Below are 21,817 nucleotides of genomic sequence, written 5' to 3' on the forward strand. Positions count from 1 at the left end.
AGAGAAAAATATATTAATTATCATATGTTACTTCAAATGTTTCCATTCGTTATGATGATATGAAATGAGATAATAGTAAAAACATGCCCATAAGAAATTTTACCATGGTATTTGTACCATGGTAGTACCATGGTACAAATACCATGGTACTAGTACCCCGGTATTTTTGACAGTACCATGGTACATGTACCATGGTATATTGATAGCACCATGGTACATAAACCATGGTATTTTTAATAGTACAATGGGACGTGTACCATGGTATTTGTACCATATCTACAACTGTCAAATGTACATGAATTTAAATATTTACCTCAGGCAAATAAAAAGACAGTAAACTAAAAAATGTTTTTCCCATTTTATTTTATTTTTTCCATAGATTTAGCATGATTGTCTTTTTATGATCAACTATTTGACAACTTCTGGCGAATGAATCCCTTAATTTCAGCATCCGACTTTTCTGGGAAGACAGATTTAACTTCACCTAAAGAGAGAAAAGAAGGGAAGGAAAGGAGAACAGACACGTTACAGATAGATACATAGACATTAAGTACAAATAGGTACATATACATACACAGATATTACAGATACAACAAACTATTGAGAGTGAAAGAGTAACAGTAAGGGCAACACATACCCACGCCTGCTTTGCAAAATACCTGGTTACCTTAATTTCTTAAGTCTGTATGGCTCACTCAATGTTTTCTAATGTTGTGAAATGATACAACACTACACTACACAGTGCGGCAGGCATTTGTCACTCTTTACGGACGGTACATTACTGACTGTCACTGAAGAACAAATACTTACCAACAATCTTTTTAACATCTTCAGTGGGGAGTGATGGTCGTGTCTCCCCCTTGCATGATGACCCAAGCCCAGTCACACTGTGAGATGCCATGAATGCAGTGGTGTACAGGCCATGCATCAGATCGTTTGTATATTTGGCTGCTGTGACCTTGTTGCAGCGGTCCCTGATTGCCTGTGGAATATCCTAAGAACATAAATTGGTATCACATTGGGTCATATTACTAGCCTAGAAATCTAGACGCACCCTAGCGGCAGCAAAATGTATTTCGCAGCCAGGTGGGTCTAGCAACTCTCAATAGACCTTCTAGCTGCAAAAACCTAAATTGGGTCAGGCCAATCACGTCGTGTATAGAGTAGGCGGGGGCGGGCTTAACATATGACGACAGAGTTGCGACGGCTGCCACTTGAAAACAAAGAATGACGGCTGCTGATGGAGAACAATGGTCTTTCGAATCGGCTTTGGCTGCGACTCTGGAGGACTTGGAGTTAAGTTTTTCTTTGAGAAAAGAGCAAAGAACGGCACTTAAGTCATTCTTAAAAAAAGGAAGATGTGTTCGTCGTTTTGCCGGCCAGATATGGCAAAAGTTGAATCTATCAACTAAGCTCCGCTGTTGGGAAAACGCTCTGGTTGGTTGAAGCGCTGTCCTATTGCGTGCAGAGGGAATTTGAAAGACAGCCGTTTATCCCGCCCCTCGGATTAAACCGCGTCTATGGTGAGTTTCCAGACCTAACATCTTGATGTAGGTCTGGCTTGCCAGGCTATCATATTACCAAAAGCTTGTTATGAAATAGTCGTGTTGGGGTTCAAAGGGGACAACTAAAATAATTTTGTTATCTTCCTATTTATCGCAGATTTCTATTTGCAGAAGTTCCCTGCTCCCACTTTATAGTATACTTCTGTTTTTAGTGAATATAACTTACCAGACAGACAGAACGGTCATCCACAGGCAGCTGTGTTCTGGAAGACTGCATACAGCATTTAAAAAGCACAGAAGAATGTACAGTATGTTAGCCTACTCACAAGAAACTAACAAGAAGACAGACAGACAAAACAGTAGGGCTGTAATCAACAAAAGAAAATCTTGGTCGACTGAAGTCCTGAAATTTCTGATAGCGTTGCATCACGTGCACCTGCACAAAATCATATCAAATATAAATTTCCAGTTTTCTATTTTAAAAAAAATGCTGCCACGCTGTCGATGTCTTTGTTGGCATGGTAGAAGAGGACTGACTATAAATTAAACGCTCTGACAATTAAATAAATAGTATTCAGCAAACCTTCTAGTAGCCTACTTTCTTCAATCTGTCTCTCTTCTCCAGTGGGTTGGCTAATCCAAAAGGGAAAACAAGGCGGGTGTTCTGAAGACAGACTGTTACCTGTGAAACAGGGGTGCTCTAAAAACACCCCCATTAGCAATTAGTGCTTTCCACCTGATGAAATGAACGTGACAGAAAAATCGAAATCAGAATTTTGGTCGAGCCAGAAAGTATAGTAAACGACTAGGAGATTACAGCCCTACAAAACAGATTTGCTTTATAATAGGGTGACCATACCTCCTCTTTTTCCAGGACATGTCCAGCCGGGATTTCGAGATTGCCCGAAATATCCAGGATTCGGCTTTTGCTTTCTCGACGCCATTCATTTTGCTTACATGCACACCTTTTGATTCAATAGGACTGAATTAATTCCGATTGGTGAATCTGAATTTAGTGTTTACATGAACGCTAAACACGTGATCGGTTGATGTGTGTTTTAGCATTGCTAAGAAAATTCCTGTGTTTTCGTCTCGATCGGGATCCGTGTGAAGCAGAATGCATGACCTGCAAAGCTGCCACGTAGCCTACGTGTCAGTGTCAAATAATGTAATAATGTAAACATAATGAATGGTGACTGTAGAAAGCAAAAGCCGAATCCATTTTGGGCGATCTCGAAATCCTGGCCAGACATGTCCTGGTTAAACAGGACGTATGGTCACCCTAATTTATAACCAAGAAAAACACCAACAACATATAAAAGCTGTAATTCAAATGAACCATTAAATAACTTAACAACTTATCATTTACCTGCAAACTGGGTCCCGCAGTTGAGGTATGCGCCATACATGGTGCTTCTGCCACATCATTTTTGTCTTTCTGTATCTATGTATTAAAGGAAGAGTTCAGATATTTGAAGTGGGGTTTTATTGAGATACCGACACAGAAGCTGTACTGTTGTGGATGGAGGCAGCTGCTTAAAGTATTTTAGATCAATTAATATCAGTTTGAGTGTATGCTATTGTTACATTCCAGCTCAAGGAAGTAACAAAATAAAGTAAACAAAATAAACAAAAAATATATTCAACAAAATATTTATTTTACGTCTAGGGGTTAAATGATAAAGAAAATAGATGTTCAACAACAAATAAGCAAACAATAAAAAGAAAAACAATATGAAGGTCCAGCTCCTGAGCCGGAGGAAAAAAAAAAAACTATTTTAAATACTTTAAAAAAATCAACAATACCTCTGCACAATACCATTTTGCAGTTAACTATTCCTTTAAAGCCACTAGGTTCCATTGACAAAAACTTTTACCTCACAGAAGACCAGAGTTGCCGGTCTACCGCGTTGTCTGTTAGTTTTATTAGTTCCCCTGCTGAAAAATCCAGCTAAAACCAGCCTAAGCTGGTTGGCTGGTTTTAGCTGGTTTAAGCTGGAAGTAGCTGGTTTTAGCTGGTCTCCCAGCCTGGCTTAGCTGGTTTTAGCTGGTCTCCCAGCCTGGCTTAGCTGGTTTTAGCTGGTCTCCCAGCCTGGCTTTGCTGGTTTTAGCTGGTATCCCAGCCTGGCTTAGCTGGTTTTAGCTGGTCTCCCAGCCTGGCTTTGCTGGTTTTAGCTGGTATCCCAGCCTGGCTTAGCTGGTTTTGAAACTATTAAAATAACGATAGTAGCCAGAATTTTCAACTTTGTCTTTTTAACTGCAGAAACAAAATGCTAAACTGGAGTGGCAGTCTTTTTAGCTAAAAATGTTCACACTCACAGCATCCAAAAATCAAATTAGAACCGTCTGAAAAGTTTTGAAATCACTTGTACCCTAACGTTACCTGATCGAGAGAACAAATCCAGTCTTTCACTCTGTCTGTGTCCGTTGGAGTCTTTTCAAATTGTGCGCGCGGATAAAATACATTCTGACGTGAAACATGTTCGTTGACCGGCAGAAGTGCGATCATGGTTTTCCTGATGCTAAATCCAGCCTTGGAGAATATCCTTTCTGATGGTGTACATCCACACTTTAAAGTTTCTTATCCCAGACATTGTTAAAAATGTAAATCCTTGCCGCCAAGACGCTCCTCTGTCGGTCACGGATTGAAAGTGAAACTTAAATCTGTCACGGGGTGTTTGGATTTATTCACGCACATTAAAAATATTTATTAAAAGCTTATTTCTTTGCACATTTTCATATACAGCATTATCATAATAGGCTGAATATTAACGTATTGACAGAAAACTAGTTCTATGTGAAATCAGACATTGAGCGCTCTCATATAGCCAAAGTGGCATGATCCTCGTTTCATAACACCTGTGCGAAGATTCGACCGTGAGATCGGTAGTCGAATCAGGCTCCTCCAATCGAATCTTCGACTATTCGGGGTCACCCCTACTTCAAACACTTGTTTAACAAGTAATATTCTTCTAATTGTTTCACTGTCAATAATTTAAGTCCACAAGAGAAATATTAAGCCAGTAAATTAAGATAGTTGCTATACCGTTATATCCACCGTCGTCTCTGAGAGAACGCGCCGTTAATGCAGCGAAAGCTCAGTCCGTTTCTGATTTCACTTTCAGGGAATGAGCGCGTTTACATGCACGTTATTAACTCGATTATGCTGAATAAACTGGCAATGCATGTCATGTAAACGGATTAACCCGTTTTCCTTTATCAGAGTCAAGTCATAAGTTTAAGTATAACCGATCAACTTTTAGATTTTTGCCTTTGATTTCTCTCAGCATTTAAAACACATTAACCCGCGTTCTTTGGGCTTATTGAAGTGCGATGTGTGAAGTGCACTTGCATACAGACAGAGAGAGCACTGGTAGGATGACATATATCACAAACTCCGACTCTTTCTTGACCCAAGAAATTATTAAAACGTGTTCCCATCTCGTGCAGAAGTAGGTCAAAATGCTGCATCTGTAACGGCACGAGAGGATGTGTGTCCGTAAATTTCCCGCTGACATGTTGAAATACTCTGAGTCAGATACAATAATGATAAGGATCTTTTTTTTTTTACCTCACTATACCGGGAAATAACCTGATTTAGCCTATTAATAAACACTCCACCTTTTCTAGCAAAATAGAAAACAATTCTCATATATAAAACGAACTAATAAAACAAGCAAATTAACGAGTAAATAAGCAAGTTAACGATCAAATAAGTAAGCCCTGCCCCCTCACGATAATAAAAAAAAAAACACACACACATTGATGTAACCAGGTGTAAATGGAATCGTTTTGATAAATCAGACGGCAATCCGATCTGAGAAAATGCATGAAGTGGCCTGGTGTGAACAGCCCCTAGACATCGGTGAAAAACTAAATAGAGATGCATTGTTAATGTAACACATTGACATGTTTTTTTTTTTCATAGGTATTACATTGCATGTTAATGCAATTAACTGTCATTTTGTGAATTCTAAAGTCAATTTAATTTATTTGTTTCCCTCTGAAAATCCACTTTAGTTGATATCTAGTGGCTTGAATAGTAATCAACTATTACATAGTGAAACTCCTGTTGTGGATGCACTCCTCCCAGGACAACACGCTGAAACCAAGCGTGCCGCACAAGCCCTGAAAAGTGAAGCCAAAACGTCTCGATCGCCCCCGGTGACTGGTCCTAGTATATGTCATAAGCCCCGCCTCCCCGTGTTATTCAACGGGACTTGATACCAACTAAACAATTAAATTACACTTCAAATATCTTTTTTCCAAATGTGGTTTCTTTCATTTGCTGTCGTTTTTATCACGCTGATGTAAGATCAAGTGTCTGTTTCAAAAATAAGTTGGTTTTTAGTTAGTTACGTGATGCGGTGGTGTAACGTCATGATTGACAGCTGTGATTGACAGGTTCTCTGAGTGAAGTAGTCACCGAAGCACCAACGGACATTTTGTCTGGATCTTCGGAGGACTGAGGAGATTGTATACTTTATTTTAACAAGCCTCTTGTCGTACTGCAATCAATTTTTTAAAAAGTGTGCAGAATCCGCTCTCCCTGAGTGCATTCGGCGAGAGTGAGGGCGGAGCGTTGATTACTTCCTGCTCACTACTGCGCAGGTCTGGTCCCGAGATCGCTACTGCGCAAACTCAAGCCCCAAGATGTCAGCGCCATATCGGGCTTCAGTTCTCATCAATGGAAGAGAGCGAAGGGGCGTCGTCCATCTTTTTTTACAGTCTATGGCTGAAACACAGCAACTAATCCCAAAGAATTGACAACGTTTTTAATGCAATATTTTGCTCATTATAATGTATGTATATATGGCAGTCCCAATCATAGTTATTAATGTTCTGCATTGAAGCTAATGATCATCACATATTGACTTTTAATTCGAAATCAAAGCTACAGCTAACACTGTCTGTAAAAGACAGACTTACAATCGGTTAAATGTACTGTTATGTTGATGAAATATTGAAAAAAATCAACTTTAGAAAACATGGGTGGTGATGAAGTAAAAAGATCCAGCACATTTAGATGGTACAAACTTTTGAACTGACTGTATGCATATCCCACACAGCCTCATTTTTGATTCACTTAGAATTAAATATGGCATCTACCCAGACTAAAGTTGCTTGACACGTGCTGAAAGGTCCCACACAAATTGTTAAGATCTCACTGAAATGACTAGATATCTTTGTAGGAAAAAAAATACAGCTTCTTATTTGTAATATTGAGATCTTTAAAAAAAATGCAGCTCTGATGTGGTAGCCAAAGTAGGAGTAACGTCACAACATTTATAGCTACCAACTGGAATATATTCTGTATAAGTTTATTTTTTCTGTAGAACATAAAAGAAGATATTTTGAAGAGTGTTTTTTTTCATACAATTGAAGCTCATTTATGTTTTGTCTTGAAGATCCACATACAAACACTTTAAAGAGCAGAAGTGTGTCAGGAAAGGAGTGTCCCATGAATAAACACTCTGCAAAGCCTCCCCTGACACCATCCAAGCTGCAAGTTTTGAGAGGTAATCTGTTATTTCATTTATTCATTCATTCATTCATTCATATACTTTATGTAGCCGTAGCCAATTTAGTAAAACGGTTTTACATTAGTTGATTACCTTTCTAAGTTTTACTAGTTGAAAAGTGACAAATTAATAATCTAAATTATTTATCTTTCAAGTCTGCTTCAGTGACTGGCTCAAACAAAAAGAACCCGAATAAAGGAGAAAGAGAAGCGGGAGAAGCAAGTGGGGTATTACATATCCCAAAAAATACAAGATGTCATAAAAAAAGAAAAGAAAAATGTAATGTGAAATGTATCTCTATAATTCTGTTATTGTTCTCCTTTAGTTACTATTATAGTTTTTAGCATTTTAATCATTTCAATTAATAATTTTGTACATTACTGTTAGCATATCAATGGGTTGTTTTAAGGGGCTGCAATATCAAATAAAAGGAATTTGTTTGAATTGTTGCCTGTGCTCCTGAAGATTATTTTAAGTATACTTGGAATTGTTTACATTATTTGTCACAACACACAGTGGCAGGAAAAATAGAGAAGACATAGAGTCAGCCAGTCTGACCAGCTAAAAACAGCCTGACCAGTTAAGCCCAACAATGACCAGCTAAAACCAGCTAAGCCCAACAATGACCAGCTAAGACCAGCCTGACCAGCTAAAACCAGCCTGACCAGCTAAAACCAGCTAAGCCCAAAAATGACCAGCCTGGCCAGCTAAAACCAGCTAAGCCCAACAATGACCAGCTAAAACCAGCTAAGACCAGCTAAAACCAGCTAAGCCCAACAATGACCAGCTAAGACCAGCCTGACCAGCTAAAACCAGCTAAGCCCAACAATGACCAGCTAAGACCAGCCTGACCAGCTAAAACCAGCCTGACCAGCTAAAACCAGCTAAGCCCAAAAATGACCAGCCTGGCCAGCTAAAACCAGCTAAGCCCAACAATGACCAGCTAAAACCAGCTAAGACCAGCTAAAACCAGCTAAGCCCAACAATGACCAGCTAAGACCAGCCTGACCAGCTAAAACCAGCTAAGCCCAACAATGACCAGCTAAGACCAGCCTGACCAGCTAAAACCAGCTAAGCCCAACAATGACCAGCCTGGCCAGCTAAAACCAGCTAAGCCCAACAATGACCAGCTAAAACCAGCTAAGACCAGCTAAAACCAGCTAAGCCCAACAATGACCAGCTAAGACCAGCCTGACCAGCTAAAACCAGCTAAGCCCAACAATGACCAGCTAAGACCAGCCTGACCAGCTAAAACCAGCCTGACCAGCTAAAACCAGCTAAGCCCAAAAATGACCAGCCTGGCCAGCTAAAACCAGCTAAGCCCAACAATGACCAGCTAAAACCAGCTAAGACCAGCTAAAACCAGCTAAGCCCAACAATGACCAGCTAAGACCAGCCTGACCAGCTAAAACCAGCTAAGACCAACAATGACCAGCTAAGACCAGCCTGACCAGCTAAAACCAGCTAAGCCCAAAAATGACCAGCCTGGCCAGCTAAAACCAGCTAAGCCCAACAATGACCAGCTAAAACCAGCTAAGACCAGCTAAAACCAGCTAAGCCCAACAATGACCAGCTAAGACCAGCCTGACCAGCTAAAACCAGCTAAGCCCAACAATGACCAGCTAAGACCAGCCAGGCTGACCAGCTAAGACCAGCCTGACCAGCTAAGACCAGCCTGACCAGCTAAGACCAGCCAGGCTGACCAGCTTAGACCAGCCTGACCAGCTAAAAAAGTGTTCAAAACCCCTCTAAAACCAGCCTGATAAACCAGCTATGACCAGGCTGGGAGACCAGCCAAAACCAGCCTGACCAGCTTAGGCTGGTTTTAGCTGGATTTTTCAGCAGGGTCCTAACAGTTTAAAATGCAAAAGTCACACAATAACAAAGATGCAAAATGACTGTTTTTGTCAAAGTAGTATGGTGGCTTTAACTAGAGCATAGATGAAGGCTTCAGGTCTCCACCGTAAAGGGCTGAAAGTAAAGCTATGAAAATATTCTAAATATAACATACACTTAAACTAATATTGCTTTTGTTGGTGTCTAAAATATGTTTAGCTGCAAACTGGTTGTGTGCCGACAGCCATCTACTGTTTGTAAAACACTGACTATTGATAAGAACACATCCTAACATTCCCTTTAAATTGAGTGTGTTTATAAAACAAACAACATTTTTTAAACATTGTAACATATAGCAGACATAAAGACATTCAGTAGCAGATGAAAATAAATAAAATATATATATATATATACAGCATACCATGGTCCTTGGGAAAGTCATCTCTTTTGGCAGAGTGATAAGCTGCTGCATGGATGAAATCATCTCAGGAAGACCTAGATTTACAGTGTCTGTTAGCAATTCCTAATACAAAACAAGAGAAGCTGAAGAGTCTACAGCCTTGCTAGCAGTAGTGTGATATTAACCATCTTTAGAAAGACCGTTTGTTGTCTGTGTATTTAGGGATGATAGAAATGTCTTTAGCTTTGCAGGTTTTTAGTAAATCAAAGTATTAGAAAAGCTAAAAATACACATTACTGTAAATAATCAACTCACCTTCAATGATGCTCAGAGCATTCCTCAGGGAAGAATTTTCCCTCTCCAGTTTAGCAACCCTTTGTTCTAATGTCCTCAAGTAACCCTCTTCATTATCGATGTTTTTGTCCTTTTGCTCTCTTGCCTATAACAAAAGCACACCTTCAAATTCAAAACTTTCATTCACAGTTAATTTGCTAATCCCTGTATATGGCTTATTATGTTTAGAAGGCAGTGGTGTAAAGTATGTGCTAAGTACATACTCGGGTTTTACACTAAAATAAAGTTTTTACTAATAACAGATACACATTATTAATTAAAAAACATAATCCAGAACTAAATAATTATGTGCTATTACAGATTAACCTGCTTGTAAATAACTGAAAGTAGCCCCACCTTTACCAGCTGTAACATTAAAATTGATGATTACACATTACACAGTAATGCATTAATAATTTGTTATCCAATGATATAATATACTGTATTTTATTCAGAAATGGGCCAATCTATATAGCCTAGTGTTTATTCTGGTACGTTAACAATATAATGATCATAATATGTACTTTTAGTAGTACTGTTAAATGGATAGTTTGGCTTTGTTAACATGTTAAGCAAGGTCACTGTACATCGGATTTAGTATTTCTTAAAACAGATACCTTCTGAAGGTCCTTGTATTTTTGTATAATATCAGAGGAAGAAGAGGACATCGCTGGCTTATTCTTTTTGCTTGGCCTCTCCTGACAACATAAAATAAAATACATAAAAATGTCTGTGTGCACATCTATACATTTGTGGTATTTGGATATTTTTTGGGGGGATATTTTAAAATAATTTGAATAACTCACCTCTGACTGTTCCATGTCATCCTCAAGAAATGGCTTCTTTTTTTTTACTCTCTTGCCCTTTCCCATGTGTTTTTCGTGTTCATCTCCATCTTTGCCTTCCACCAGCCGGTTCCTCATTTGAATGAGTGCACCTTTGTTTTCTATCAAAAGGATCAAGATATTCATTACACTAAACTACTATAATCACGCTTCATGTTTATGTTCAGTAACGTTACATTGTTCAAAATAGGTCAGCATAATGCAGGTAACGTTAGACGTGACATGTGTAACGTTGTGTATGAGAACACTTAAAATGTCCAGCGGTCGACCAAACTCGCGCGAGTAACGTTATAACGTATAGGCTAATATAATTTCACTTTCAGTGTTCACGGCTCTGCGAGCAGGATAACTGCTTTCTAGCGTTAACGTTAACTATGTTACCATTAAGCATCCACAGTAAAGGTGGCGAATTGAATAACGTTATGCTAGCTGTGAGTGAAACTATAACGTTAACGTTAACTTAACATTAGCTTACCGTTAGTTGACAATATCTTGGCAGTCCAAGCAGTAGTTTTTCCGTTTTTGGACCACCATACCACATATTCTTTGTCCACGTCGGGTTCGTAATCACCCTCAATAAGGTTTAACCGGCCAACTTCAATTGTACAGTTGCTAAATTCATAAAGAGCGTACATATTTCCACAAATCTGTTTGTGTACAATTACCACAGCGGTCTGTATCCTAGGCAACAAGAGAAGCGGGAAGCGCGAGTACCACTGCGGTCTGTATCCTAGGCAACAAGAGAAGCGGGAAGCGCGAGTGCAAAGTTTGTCAACACACATCCGCACTAACGTCCTCAGATCACTAACCCCTTAACTTGATTAAGATGTACAAAAGATTTTTGTCAGACTTAAATGTAGATATTCCAAGGACCACAAAACGATATCGGAATACCCATAATGAAGCACAGTGTGCGCCAGGTGAGGTTAATTTGATTATCTCTTCAGTGAGCATATATTAGGAATTTGCTAATAAAGTTATAATGTTAGCTTAACGTTACATTAGCTTATATAGTAAATAGTAATGCATCAATTGGTTCAAAACCAGGTTTCATTTGGTCTTATTTGTGTCATAACTGTCAGGGCTGCCAACTCACGCATTGAGCGTGAGACAATTGACACTTTTCACTCTCACGCCACACATCCATTTTCTCACGCACAGAAAAATTGCAGAGGTGCTTTTAATATTAAACTAATTCTCAGCTCTTAGATTCCGTCAATTTTATTACGAAATTCAGACAAAAATACGTTTGACGCTTGTAAATATGACGTGGCAGTTCAAGTGCACGTGAACGGATCATCTGTTACTTTTATATTTAAAGATGCAGTAGCTACAACTTACCAAAAGTATACATAATATCGACCAATTAGAGTTTTTCAACCACGGAAAGAGGTCAATATAACAGCAGGAGAACAATTATGTCACATAACGTTACATTTAGGCCTAACTCAGGAAAGTCATTTAATGACCATAGCATGTTAATTGAATAAAAAAATAGCTAGAGATATTTTGCTGAGCACTATATTACATATTTATTATATTTTTACTTATGTCATTAAATAATTGTTATTATAACAAAAACTGCATTATATTTAATTTAATTTATTTTTAACTTTTAATAATACCAGCAGATTGGGCCCTCTATGTTTACAGCATTAGGTGAGATTATTTTTTTAAAATAAAATTTAAAATAAACATGTATCTAAATTAGTCAACATTGAATCAAAATCGGAATCAAATCACAAGAATATAATTGAAATCTTGAAATTTTTGTCAAGCAATAATAAAAACTGTATCCTATACCAGTCATTGTACAATGTAAACATTGTAACATGTTGTCACTAAACTTCATAAAATTCTATTTAGTTACCAAATGTTTTGACAATCACAATTACACTTATTGTGATGCAATATTTGTTTTTACATACCACCCCCCCCCCTCACTCCAAAGCTAAACTCAAAAGTTGGCAGCCCTGCATAACTGTAAGCTTATCAAGTGATAGCAATTTGAGACTGCTAAGCAATCCAACAAGTATTCTATATCCTTTTAAGTGTATTATCATTTTTATAAAAAGTACATTTTACCAAAACGTAAACATGACAAATTAGTTATTAAGCAAGCAATTGGTTTAAATGTCTAACAGCTGTGACCAAATGTCTACAGACTCACCTGATGATGAAGCCTCAGATGAAGATCCAATGGTGTGTATTACAGAGATAAAAAAGTCATGTTACAAATAATAAAATCATCTTATCACGATATGTCATTCAGCCTTTTCCTGTCTCTCAGGCTGATCACCTATCAATTGGGCCATCAGATGACAGAGAGGAGGATCCACTGCATGAAATGGTACAGGTTTTCTTTTTGTCATGCAGTAATTGTTCTACTTAGGACAGACAAACTGAACTCACTGGTGTTTGGCTTACCTGTGACTTCTTGTGCTCTTCTATTACAGCATGTTGAGGGAGGCACAAACACTTCAGATGAGAGTGCAGACGAAGATGTAATGGTGTGTATGATTGTCTCATCATTATTATTATTACTATTATTATTAAAAACAGAAATCCTGTAGCATAAGTTGAAGCACCGTTTCTGTTTCTTAGGGCGATTATCAACTGGGGAGGCCAGCAGACCCCACAGGAATAGATCAACACCATGAAACGGTACAACATGCACAGTGATTGTTGTTGTTGTTGTTGTTGTTCACATAGGACAAATGAGTTGCTTTGTTCTCCTTTTAAAATGTATGAGTTGTGCTGCAGATTGCTGTGAGGGACAATAACACTGTTTCCTACGATGATGAGAATACAGACTCACCTGATGATGAAGCCTCAGATGAAGATCCAATGGTGTGTGAGCCTGTCATGTATTACAGAGACAAAAAAGTCATGTTACAAATAATAAAATCATCTTATCATGATATGTCATTCAGCCTTTTCCTGTCTCATGCAGTAATTGCTCCACTTAGGACAGACAAACTTACCTGTGACTTCTTGTGCTCTTCTATTACAGCACGTTGAGGGAGGCACAAACACTTCAGATGAGAGTGCAGACGAAGATGTAATGGTGTGTATGATTGGTTCCTGCAGGCTGATTGATGCCTTGTACTTTAAAAGACACGTCATCACTTCCTCTAGAGAGAGATCTTGTCTTTGAACAGAGAGTTTGTGATTATAAAGTGCTGAGTATTTTGAGTGTTAAGAGTATTTGAGACTGAGTATTGTTTGTTTGTTTGAATTGAAAGATGTTTGCATCTGAATATCTTTGTTGGTATATTTGACCCTTTGCCTGTTTCTGACACTGATTTGGACTGTCCTTTTCAGTTTGTTTGTCTGATTGTAAATATATTGTAAATACAGATTTTTGGGAAAGTAGGGAGTCTGATGCCATTTTTGTTTATTGTAAACTGTTTGATCTTTGTTTTGGTAAGGTGAGTTAGGTTTACAGATTGTATCCTTCTTTTCTTTTGGGTTAGGGTTTAGGAAAGAGGTTTTAATACAAGGTTGTTTTGTTTGTTATTTTGGCCCAGTCAGCTCCTGAATCAAAAATCCCAAATTAATTAAATAAGTTTATCTTTGTTCAAACTTCCTGCATATTTATGAGTCTTTCATGTTCCGAAAATGCAATGAAAGTGTTCTTTTGCACCTGGCCTTAATATAGGACTGGATATGGTCATAACTACCTTTCTGTATTTTGCAACTTCTGTATTATAGCACGAAGAACAGACTAACTCTGTTCCATCTGACGACGATACTTCAGAAGATCCAACGGTGTGTTTTGTTTTCGTTTTACCATATAGCCTAATGTGCTTATTTTGTGTAAATATTGAAAGTTTTATTTAAAAAATCTGTTTTAAATTTTTAAAAAGCTTCATCTGAATGTTACGAAACTTGGTGACTTGTATGGCATTAGGTATGTGAACACTAGGGATGCAAATTATCGATTAATTCATTAATCATTGGTTGATTGACCTTGTCGATCGATTAACTGATAAGCGGCTATTTTCCTGAGAATGTAAATTTCTCACGGTATCAATAGTGTCTTTAACATAAAAAACTAAATATTGCTTATACTGAATACAAATGCATGTTATATTGCTCAAATGATGTTTTATTGCAACAGTTGGGATATGGTACAGATAATGGCATTTATTTTGTTTAACAAAATAAATTATGCACAGAAAATTAAAATACATACAAAATTGTGTACTTGCTCAACTGTTGCATGTGAAAAATTAAGCAACATAAAATACATTTTAACTAAAAATCTATATGGGTAGGCTTAGCCTACATATAATAATCTGGGGTGCGTTTCCCGAAAGCATCGTTGGCCAACTATGGTCGCAAGTTCATCGCAATGTCCATTGAACTCTATTGGTAACGAGGGAACTTGCGACCATAGTTGGCCAACGATGCTTTCGGGAAACGCACCCCAGGCTGGTAAACGCCTCAGTTGTGTGCTTGGTATATGTGACTGTTGTGGACGTGCTCTTCCTGGAACAACGCGCTGAAAATGGCAACTAAACCCAATGAATTCACAACGATTTAATAAAACAGTGTTCTCGTGTTATGTAACATTACAGTCCTAATCATAGTTATTATTAACTGTGCATTGCTGTTTGAGCTGAATGAATACCGTTAAACTGGATGCACGTACATGCATCTGAGTTTTTATCGAGCTGATGTCAATAGCGCGCTCTCTGTAGGCATATTCATGCCGCTATGTGAAAAAATCCAGCAAAATGCGCCAGCGCGTTTGTCGACCCCAGTGGATTAACTTTAGCCTAACCATAAATTGTGATTGTATATATGATCACTCACATCAAGACGCCGCTGCGGTGGTGGAGTCCATGCAGGAGGAGCCGCGTTTGGCACTGCGTCGCTTATCAGCGCGAGCTGTGTGGGGAAGCCCATGTCCACCTATATTGCGTTCATAAATATATATGCGTTGCAGAAGCAATCCCGCGTAAAATTCAAGTTGCACACTTGAGCTCCACTGGCGCCTAATTCCCAAGTCTGCTGGAAAGCAGTCCACTGACCACTGTACTAAATAGAGATAATTCTCTACGCTAACTTGAAGCTATCCTAACTGATGCAATACGGGTGGTACCAAGCTCGTACCAAGGGAGGGCGTGGTGAGCTGCCTGGAACCTCTACGTCACCTGCTACCGCTTACGTCACCTGCCACCGCAAACATCCAATAGGAAAATTCAACTGCAGTAGCCATCGTTCAACCTGAGAAGGGCAGCACTCAGACGTTTTTACACCATATATTGTAGAATTAAACACTTTATACGCAAATGTCAAAAAAGTTACTTGAATCAATGAACAGCACTAATAAAGCCCCATTCTTACAGAGCATTAACTAAAGAAAAAAGTTGGTTTAGGGTTTAGTTACCCTTTAACTGAACGCATCCTATATATGAGATTAATCATATAGGCTATATAGGCCTACAAAATAAACATAATAGTACAAATTATATCTGCACAAAATGAAGCGAATGCTCAAGTGAACTTGAACGAAGTTACGTGCCATGCAGAATGACTCATGTTGTGGATGCGCAATTTCTGGAGCAACGCGACTATGGCAACTAAACCCAAATAATTCACAATATTTTATTACAATGTTGTTCTCTTTATAATGTTATGTAATGACAGTCCAATAGATTATTAGTCGTGCATTGCCGTTTGAGCTGCGCGCGCTGAAACTGAAGAGGATCACCATAAGCTTTACTACATTAATTCTTAACCAAATACATCCTATATGAGATAAATCAGATATAGATACGTTAGGCATACACAAATTAAACACAACATTACAACTTACATTTGCACAAAACAAAAGGCTGCGAATGCAAACGCAAACTTATAGTCATGATGATGGTGTACATCCCTAGTGAACACACAATAAAATTGAAGGCATGATTTGAGCAGGCTAAGTGGTCGTACAAAAATTTGTCATACTTTTGTTCTTCGGTCAAAAAATGACCGACCGTTATTAAAATAATAATTAATATAATGTTGAAAAAATATTAATAATAATATAAATAATAAGATTTGATAAAACATTATTTATTTATTTTTTTATTGAATTGTAATGTTACAAAATGCTTTCTCTGTATTCAGGTTTGATTGTAATACATATATTTTCCTTTGTAATCCTTTATTAGGAGCATGTTTTTGAACCTAACTTCAATGACGAAAAGAAAATTTATGCTGGTTCTTCAATTACAATGGGGGCTCTTCTTCTTCTTCTCTTGGCATTCATGTTGAAGCATGGCCTGTCAAAAGCAGCGACCAAAGACCTCCTGGAGCTCCTAAACTTTGTGGTGCCTGGATGTGTACCAAAGTCAGTTTGGTTTTTAAATAAACACTTTCTAGATTACAATAACAAGACAGAGCTTCATTTTTACTGTCCTAGCTGTTCAAACTACCTTGGTGTTGAACCTGGTGATAAGTGTAGAGAATGCCAGCAGAGCTTCAACAAAAAAGGTCTACTTGAGAAGGCATACTATTTCCTTGTCATGCCACTTAAGGTTCAGCTAAGAAATACCCTGGCCCATGTACATTCAAAGCTACGGAAACATTTCACAAGAGATGCATGTGTTTCTGATATCAACACTGGAACGGAATACAGACGCGAGACACAGGGAGTACACACTGACAGTATTACGCTAACCTTCAACTGTGATGGCTCCCCTGTGTTCAACTCATCAAAGACTTCAATTTGGCCCATTCTGTGTACTATCAATGAACTTCCATTTGTGGATCGATGTAAAAATGTCCTATTGCATTCATTATGGTTCGGCAAAGGAAAACCCCAGGTTCAAAGTTTCTTCACCCCATTCATCCGTGAATTGCAAAAACTAGGGGACACAGGATTCTGTTGGAAAGATGAAACTGGGTCAGAACATCACACCAAAGTAACAGCCAAAATATGTATTTGTGATGCAGTTGCAAGGGCTATGGTGCAGAACTTTAAACAGTTCAATGGAGAATTTGGATGTGGTTTTTGCTACCACAAAGGGGAGATGGTACAAAAAGGCAGAGGCTTTACTAGAGTTTATCCGGTACAGATTGTTGGGTGCGACCTGAGACATATGGCTGAAACAGTACAACTTGCTGAGTTAGTGATGGAAAATGGTAATGACCAATCTCAAAGGGGTGTTAAAGGTCCAAGTCCACTGATCCTGTTGCCATCATTTGACATTATCAAGGGGTTTATTCCAGATTACATGCATTGTTTTTGTCTTGGTGTAGTCCGTCAATTTGTCAATCTTTGGTTTGACCCTCATTATGCCAACAAGGACTTCCACTTGACTTCTCGCCAGTTGAATGACCTAGACAAAGATTTGTGTAAAATTCAGCCACCAAATGAAATGAGAAGAAATCCTAGGCGCTTAAGTGAGAGAGTATATTGGAAAGCTTCTGAGTGGAGGGCATTTGCTCTCCTCTATTCTCCTGTAATACTAAGGAATGTTTTACCAGGGCTGTACTACAAACACTGGATGCTTCTTGCATGTGCATTTCACATCCTTCTCTCCCAGTTTGCCACACAGGATGAGCTCAATTGTGCAGAGTTATGTCTAGTTCAGTTTGTAGCAAAAGTGCCAGCTCTTTATGGTCTTGAGCATTGTTCATATAACTGCCATTTGTTGACGCATCTTACCCAGAGTGCCAGGGACTGGGGTCTTCTATGGACCAATTCAGCATTTGTTTTTGAAGACATGAATGGCAAACTCTTGCAGCTGTATTCTGGCACACAGTCAGTTTCGTCACAGATCTTTAAGAATTTCTTTTCATATCAGAAGGTTGTAAGGAAAGGAAATGCTGTACATCATGATTCAAGCAGAGAAATGCAAGATTTTTTCTCTTTCATGACAAGTGGCAACATTGTTACGAGGTCTTCATGTTACATTAGAGAACATTTAGTGACTTTGGGGTGTGGCTCTCACAGACTGTTAACTACCAGAGAAATTGCTGCACTGCAAAACAGTTCTACACTCACAGAGTACCAGCATGACAACAGTTCAACTGTATATAAGCGTTGCGTGTATAATGGTATGTTAGTCACCACCAGAGATTACAGTGTCAATTTCAAAAGAAACAATTCTGTAATAGAAACCGCTAATTGCTTTGGTATGGTAGAATCCTTGGTTGTTGTACCAAAACCCTGTAACTGTGAAAGAGTGCCTAACTGCTCTTGTAGAGAACTTCTTATTTTCTATAAGCAACTAAAACGGGAACACAGACAACCAGCTATCTATAATGCAGATATCAATACAAACATTGCAAAATTTCTTGTGAAAGTAAGGATCTCAAATGAATTGTGTGCAATGACATGTGAGGACATAGTAGCTAAGTCTATTACAATTGAACATGAGGGCCATATGTGATGAAAATGCCTGTGTTTGAGCAGAGTTAAAATAATTTTGACCTGAAGAAAAACATTGAGTGCGTTGAAATCCGACCATTAAGAAAAACACTGAGTGCGTTGAAATCCGTTACCATTAAGAAAAAACATTGAGTAGGTTGCAATTTATTTCTCTTCTTTAAAATTGTCCATTAAGGCAGGAGATAACAAAACAAACAGATCCACTTCACCACAGCCTCCTTTTGAACCCATTCTAACTTATATCGTCTTCCCAATTCACCCTAAGACGTGAGTAAATGAACAGCTTAAAACCAAACGGTTCCTCAGTTTTTTTCCTTATATGCCATACAGGTGAGCGCCCTCTAATGGCTTGTAGTGGCTCTACACCATATAATCTCTGGGTAAATTAAACCAATGAAAATTGATAAGCAGGACTTTTTTATTGCAATATTGTTCTTTTTTATGATTGTTGTGTTAATTTATTTTACACTGTATTACTAATGAATTTGTGCATGCAAGTTTGGGGTTTGGGTGTTTCTGTATGGATATTGCTAAATAAAAGCCTAAACACCACAATGTAGTGCTGTATGAACTGAGTTGTCTCATTCAAAAACATTGAGAACATATTTATGTCATATGATAATATCAAGTGTAATTCTTTGAGGATTTTCTTTTGCAAACATGTGTTGAGAAAGAAATACAATATTTGACTAGAAGTGAAACTAACTAAAACTACTAAAAGTTGCAAAATACTAACCTAAAGCTATATGGCCTTCTTTCAAAATTTTACATAAGCTCACAAGCTTTGTTAGTAAAACAGTAGTTAAAGTATCAAAAGTAAAACTACTTGTGCAACTACTTGTTAAGTAGGACAATGGGTAGGAGGACAATGGGTCATGCTAGATGTTGCTTGAGCCCTCATCAATCAGTTTCTAGTACTTGTGTGGGTGTTTTTGTTTTTCAAAATACTCAAGTATGGTTTGTTTTATATTATTTATTTATTTATTTGCTCAAGATGTACCATGGCAGGGCTCGCAAAATCGCCTGCCCGACGTCCCGGGGCTATTGTGTTTTCCAGTCGGGCTACCAAAAAGCATAACCGGCCTGCCCGACGGGCTATCTGAAATAGTGTTCGCTTCAGTCTTGTTATAATCAGATTCAGCGCGTTCTTCATCTTCAATCCGCAGCGGCGCCGAGCAGAGTGAACGTCAGAAACAGAGGACAGGGTGTGTGTGTGTGTGTGTGTTCACCTGAGTCTCATTGGTCTGTCACTCATTGGTCTGTGGTGCTCGTCAATGTCAGAAAATTTTAGATGACCACTCAAATCAAAGTAGGCGGGCTTTATGTTCACAAGAAGCTGCTGAGCGCGAATTTGATCAGAGCGACTCGACGCTTCAGTTTACGGTCAAGTGCGAGGTAAGATGCAAGTAGCTAAACTAAACATTTCATATTTGACAGCTTTTTTAGGTCATAAATGTGAAACGAATGACAAAAATAATCAGGCAAATGAATATACTTTTGTCGAATTTCGCCATTTTGAACTGAAAATAGGCCTGTAATGTGACAATTAGTTTACTGTCATTGTGAGGGGACATTAACAGAGCATTAACAAAGCCGTTTTCATGTTAGGCACAAGATGAATAATGAATGTGTACACTTTGAGAATTAATATACAATTTGTAGCCTTCAGTAAATTAAAAAAGTTCAGCTTTAGGTGGGGAAGAGACAGGGCAAGATGAGGAGACTGAGAGAAAAAGAGAGAGTGATGGAAGAAGTGAGAGCAGGTATCATCTACTGCCTGCTGACATGGTTTTAAAGCTATTTCTTATCCTTTTTTGGCCTTCAAACGTCTTGAAATGCACATATCAGAGAAATAAAAAATTTGAACCCCCTAATAACCTTAAATGTAGGACCTCTTTGATTATAAAGCCCTGTCTACAGCCCTGTATTAGGAATAAGATCAATAATGAATGTGAACATATTGTGAATGAATTTAATAAACTTAGTTAGGCTACACTGTAAAAAATGATTTTATGTCAAAGTAAATAAAACAGGAAAAATCATGTATCTTTTGCTAAGAATAATTTTGTAAAAATGAAAACTTTAGTATATTAAGTAAATCCTAATTATATACTAATTTTTTACTTGTAAATATTAGACATCCAACAGACAAGTGAAATTGACTTCTGACTCTCTGGCATATTTACATGCATTAATTAAGTACTTGAAGCAAATTTAAAAAAATCAAGTAAAATTTAGTCCTTGAAGAAAGGAATCTGCGCATGCGCAGAAAGAAGAAAACACGCGATGATTGAGGGATTTCGAATCTCCACTCCAACGGCTCTCGACAGGTAAGCAACATTAAAAAACTGCATTATATTACGGATTTATAATGATTTTTTGATTAATTCAACGATTGTCTTGTCATCACTTCATGCTATACATTTGAAAAGTTTAGTGTTCTTAAGTTTAGAGACGTGCTCCAGAAAAAAGTTAAGGGAGAGGCAGAGGCAGAAAGCACCCTGTTTATTTTCTTTATTTTACAAAAGCACAATGTTTTATTTCGATTGAAAGTGGAAAAAGTAGACATTTAACAGTTTATTTTTTCATATTTCTTAAGTCTGTAATCTTTATGACCAAAAATGACGGAGTATAACCCCCAATTTCCACCAGATGCGTAACGGCTGCGGAACGGCTCCGCTGCGTGACAGCTCCGTGTTCCGTCGTCCGTCAATACCCACCAGGTCCGGATTTGTTGCGGAACGGCTGCGGTCATGACTGACAGCTGACGTCACGAGGACCCACGAGATCTCGCTAATTCACGTATGATCGCGCGATATATAGTTTCTATAAACAGAACGTTATGAGGAATGGTATATTATGACGTTTTCAAGGTGTAGTGTAGGGAAATATGATCCGCCATGATCACGGTGTATTTTATTTAGAAAATTAACCGGATCTTTTATTTTGTTTTGGTTTGTTCTGTTTTTTTGATCGACTTC

General features: G+C 38.1%; 1 protein-coding gene across 1 annotated transcript; it reads right to left on the reverse strand.

Annotated features, from left to right (window-relative positions):
* Positions 1–375: 375 nt before the first annotated feature.
* On the reverse strand, positions 376–11,076 carry LOC311070404 (BEN domain-containing protein 6-like; the record flags this gene model as incomplete). Its single annotated transcript, XM_084094229.1, has 9 exons — positions 376–484; positions 811–994; positions 1,732–1,776; positions 2,875–2,949; positions 9,285–9,358; positions 9,579–9,702; positions 10,214–10,294; positions 10,403–10,542; positions 10,917–11,076. 9 exons carry the CDS (start codon positions 11,074–11,076, stop codon positions 405–407), a joined length of 963 nt encoding a protein of 320 aa, XP_083950355.1. The 3' UTR covers positions 376–404.
* Between the last annotated feature and the right edge of the window lie 10,741 nt (positions 11,077–21,817).

The sequence above is a fragment of the Abramis brama genome (genome assembly GCF_963993115.1).
Source record: "Abramis brama genome assembly, chromosome: 20".
Lineage (NCBI taxonomy): Eukaryota > Metazoa > Chordata > Actinopteri > Cypriniformes > Leuciscidae > Abramis > Abramis brama.